Raw genomic sequence first — 4,133 nt, 5'->3', positions numbered from 1 at the left:
ATGTATATTTGTATATGTATGTATGTATATATGTATGTGTGTGTGTGTGTGCGTGCGTGTGTGTGTGTGTGTTTATAGTCACAATATGCAACTTCATCTCATATATTGACAACCCTATATAAGCACATGTATATACTGGTATGCCCTAGCTTTAGCTGTCACTTTCTGAAAAATAAAAGCTTGATTGTAGAATACCGGTGGAGCAGACGCCAAATTAAACGTATCTCCTGTAGGCTGAAATGATTGTGGCATCGCGGTAAAAATCAATCCCCAAGTGAAGTTTATTTCGTTATATATAGTACGATGAATGACTTTACCATATACACAGTTGCTTTTATATATTGCAGCACACATTCATACAGAGCAATGGATCGGTGAAGTACTCATGGTGTGATACAGAGTTTAAATTTTAACAAGCAATGAGCTCTGAGTCGCTGAACCTTATGTTCCCCCATTATTCTGAGTTTAGACCGATACGTCTATAAACCCAAGAGACGTCCCATTGTTCTGAGTTCTGACCGGTATGTCTATAAACCCAAGAGACCTATCACCAAATAGCAATTCTTCCAATCTCTTATCAATGAGTCATGATGAGTCATGATGAGTCATCGATCAAAAGTCAAAACCCTAAGCTTGTGTTTATTTGTGTATTGGCTACCCCAATCGGATCATGAGATTCATGATATGTAGACAAAAACCTTCTACTATATTAGAGATTCGTGATCCTCTGGAAAATATTTCTTGAACTTTCTCCGTTTCTCCTCAGGAGACTTTGGGGGAGATATCATATGGCCCTCTAATGTTGTCTCTTATAAATGATTTTCGTCTTGGGGCATCGCCTTCTAAATTAAACAGGAGAATCAAGTTTTCATCCAGCGACAACTTCGAAAAGGCCGTGGATATCAGTTAATAATTATATTCACCAGCGATCACTAACCATATCGCGGATACGATACATATGTGAATATGAATATACTTTATGTATTGATATGTACCATGTATTTATGAGGAAGATAATCTTTGCTCAAGGGTCTGCTATGAGGATATAGACTTTATATCTCTTAGCCCACTTCTAATATAGTGTTTAAAAATCTTTCGCAAGTACTTGTCACAAGCAAACTTTTATTTTCACAAAATCTATAAAATAATGGTATGTATCTATCTACTGTATATTGTGCTGAGCTACGTCAGCACTGATTGAGTGAAAGGATCAAGCTTCGCCTATAGATCTCCTGCTGCGTCCATTTTAAATTTTGTTGTTACGTTTAGTTCTCTTCCATTTAAATCTTTTTTCCTACAGTCTTCTCTAGCATTGATGTACGTGATTGTTGTTTTAATAGATACTCCGCATTACGATTTAATTTGTTTTAAGGTTTAGCTTCTTATGTTCAGAAACTTATAACCCTCCCCTTCGAATATAAACCATAACTCGTCTCAGTATTTTATTTATAGCAGTTTCATTATGGCCTTCGCAACTTCCTCGGATGATCCCTGCGAACGACAAACAGTGTGTATAAACATTAACGTAATCAAATACTATGTATGTGTTACATTCTTTAAGATACAGTATTGCAAACCTTCCACTCACCCGGGCACAGACCAAAAAAGACCGAAAAGAACATACACTAACCAGACATACAGCCAACATATCATGCTGATCTCAATACGGACGCAGCAAATCGAGGTGAGTATGAGATGCACCATTTGAAACAGCCGAATGCCAAAAGTAAATAAAGCAAGCAGCTACTTACAGGGTTCTGTCCGGTGATCAGCTTGCCATCTACAACCACGTGCGAGCCCCAATCGTCTCCTTTGCTGTAGTTACCTCCGTTTGCCTTCAATTTATCCTCGAGTAGGTAGGGCATGACCTATGCAGCAGGTTAAGACATACAGTGAGGACGAAGGCAGAATCAAGTACCCAAAAGAGAAAGTACAGCGTGTGTGCGCCACTAAATCACAGCACAATGATACCGAAATCGGACAGTGACGCCTGGCTGATTCACCACTAGAACGTACCTTTGTTAGACCGACAGCTTCCTCTTCGGTGTTGCTGAACCCCGTCACGTTCTTGCCTTGGATTACTGAGGTGTTCACAAACACTACCGGACCATGACACACGGATGCAACCACTTTGTCGGCCTGGGCAAACGCTTCGATCAGCGCAATGGAGGTCTTATCATCCGCAAGATCCCACACAGGTCCGTGTCTGTATAGTTTAAACAAGTAAGCTGTCAGACGATGCAAAATATAGTTCACAGACAACCTTGCTATCACATACATAGATTGCGTACATCATCACTACGATACTCGATACGAAATATGTTCACAGGCAACCTTGTTATCGCATGCATAGTTTGCGTTCATCATCACTACGATACTCACTACAACAATATACACGCGCCCAGCCCTCGTATATCCACGCTCACTAGTAATCCCGACAATAGACCATCTCCCAAAAAGTACATACCCTCCAGGGTAGAACACCGCGTCATAGTCACTGACAGATACGTCACTCAGCTTCTTAGGCGAATTGAATTTTTTCTGTCCCTCCTCATCCTCATCCCATACGGCAGTGAGTTTGGTGAGGAAGTTTTCGGCTTTGGAGCCTTCGTCAACTGGTGCAGCTTCACCTGTAGGTGGTATAACAAGATGGACAGCAAAATTTGAATCCGGATTCAACATATGAATCTAACTATAACCTTCTATATTCTTCTATAAAAGGCTACGTGTGAACCACTTATATCTATACATACTTTACGTAATAGTTCTACATTAATTGCATGCATCTATAAACATCTATAAACTCCACATCCCATCTAAAAAAATCAACCTCAAGAGTACATAAGTATTGTTGATTAATATACAGCTACGTGCGTATCTTCCAAAGTATAGTTTATATCGCGTATGGTGAAAATCGTAAATGTAATACGTATATTTCATATACACAAACGAGTTTTGAAATTGCGCGAATATATAAATGCATTCAAAGATGACACAGACAAGCCACTACATACATATCGTAGGCTATTTATCTGCAGCCTTACGCAGTATTTATATGTATTTATAGTCCATACTTCCACATAACCCTATGTACGAGATTCATAAGCGCAAACATACACAGAGTGAGTACATACCAGAGGGAGTGCAGAAGGTGACTGAATGCCCAGCTTCCGTCAACAATTCATATGGAGCGGCAAATTCTGATAAAAAAAAGATAAATGAAGCGACGCGTGAGGAATATGAATTCGTCTCCGATATAGGACATATGCTCGTACACACGACAATACAAGGTACGTGTTCACTTTATGGATTTGAATGTGACAGCAGCAATCAGTAGTTGATCGACCGAGCATGCGTTTAAATATTTGCACGTACATAAGTGCTCCACATCGATCAGTGATTGAAAAACTACAGCTAAGCCTATTAAGAACGTTAGAAGCTACATTCATACAATTGTTGTTGAAGCTGCTCAACGAATCTGGTGATTACACTTAATCAATAGTCAGATACCTGTACGCACGCAAGGCTGATGTCGTTCAGTTATGAAAAATGAGATACACGCCTGTTATATTGAAATTATTATGTATTCAACAGCCAGGACATAGATATCTTATTATACATTCAGGACCTGGATATCTTATAATACATTCAGCACATAAATATCTTATTATACATTCAGCACATAGATGTCTTTCACTGCTAAGCCATTCAGGACTTGGGCGTCAAAATGCAATCATCAGTCGGATAAATTATGCACTTACCCTCCAACCAGGAACCAGTCTTCTTCCCAGTATCTCCGAGTTTGTCATTAGACGTCAATACGAACAGAATACTCTTCCCCATGGTTGCTTATTATGTATGTATATATGTATTGAAATATAATTATTTTGCTGTTAGCATTGAGGTGTTTGTCTACGTGCACATTAATTATATATATTTCTATTTTTTTTATGTGCATCATATTTTATGTATTTGTTGATGTCACGTAAAAGTTGGTGTCCAAATAATGAATAAAAAATGATAATCGGTCATAGATGTCAGATGTCACTTGTCACACTATGTTCAGCCTATAATTCCGTCCAAATCCAACACACTCTACTACCTGACACACTGCCCACCTGACACTTGGCACT

General features: G+C 39.0%; 1 protein-coding gene across 1 annotated transcript; it reads right to left on the bottom strand.

The window, feature by feature from the left end:
• Positions 1–750: 750 nt before the first annotated feature.
• SARC_07082 (ThiJ/PfpI family protein) lies at positions 751–3,917 on the bottom strand. The gene is made up of 6 exons (XM_014298991.1): positions 3,762–3,917; positions 3,135–3,200; positions 2,468–2,630; positions 2,017–2,206; positions 1,752–1,868; positions 751–1,491 (listed from the first exon to the last, which is right to left on the bottom strand). Exons 1-6 carry the CDS (start codon positions 3,841–3,843, stop codon positions 1,447–1,449), a joined length of 663 nt encoding a protein of 220 aa, XP_014154466.1. The 5' UTR covers positions 3,844–3,917; the 3' UTR covers positions 751–1,446.
• Positions 3,918–4,133: the final 216 nt, after the last annotated feature.

The sequence above is a fragment of the Sphaeroforma arctica genome (genome assembly GCF_001186125.1).
Source record: "Sphaeroforma arctica JP610 unplaced genomic scaffold supercont1.539, whole genome shotgun sequence".
Classification (NCBI taxonomy): Eukaryota; class Ichthyosporea; order Ichthyophonida; genus Sphaeroforma; species Sphaeroforma arctica.
Note: the sequence above shows the minus strand (reverse complement) of the source record. Positions and strands in the feature narration are given on the sequence as shown.

Bases quoted from the DNA above. Each gene is read 5' to 3' on its own strand.
- SARC_07082 (XM_014298991.1), bottom strand. From the start codon at position 3,843: ATGGGGAAGAGTATTCTGTTCGTATTGACGTCTAATGACAAACTCGGA. The intron at 3,201-3,761 runs GTAAGTGCATAA...TTTTTTTATCAG, and splicing joins GACTGGTTCCTGGTTGGAGG to AATTTGCCGCTCCATATGAA. The intron at 2,207-2,467 runs GTATGTACTTTT...TAAACTATACAG, and splicing joins GCGGTGTTCTACCCTGGAGG to ACACGGACCTGTGTGGGATC.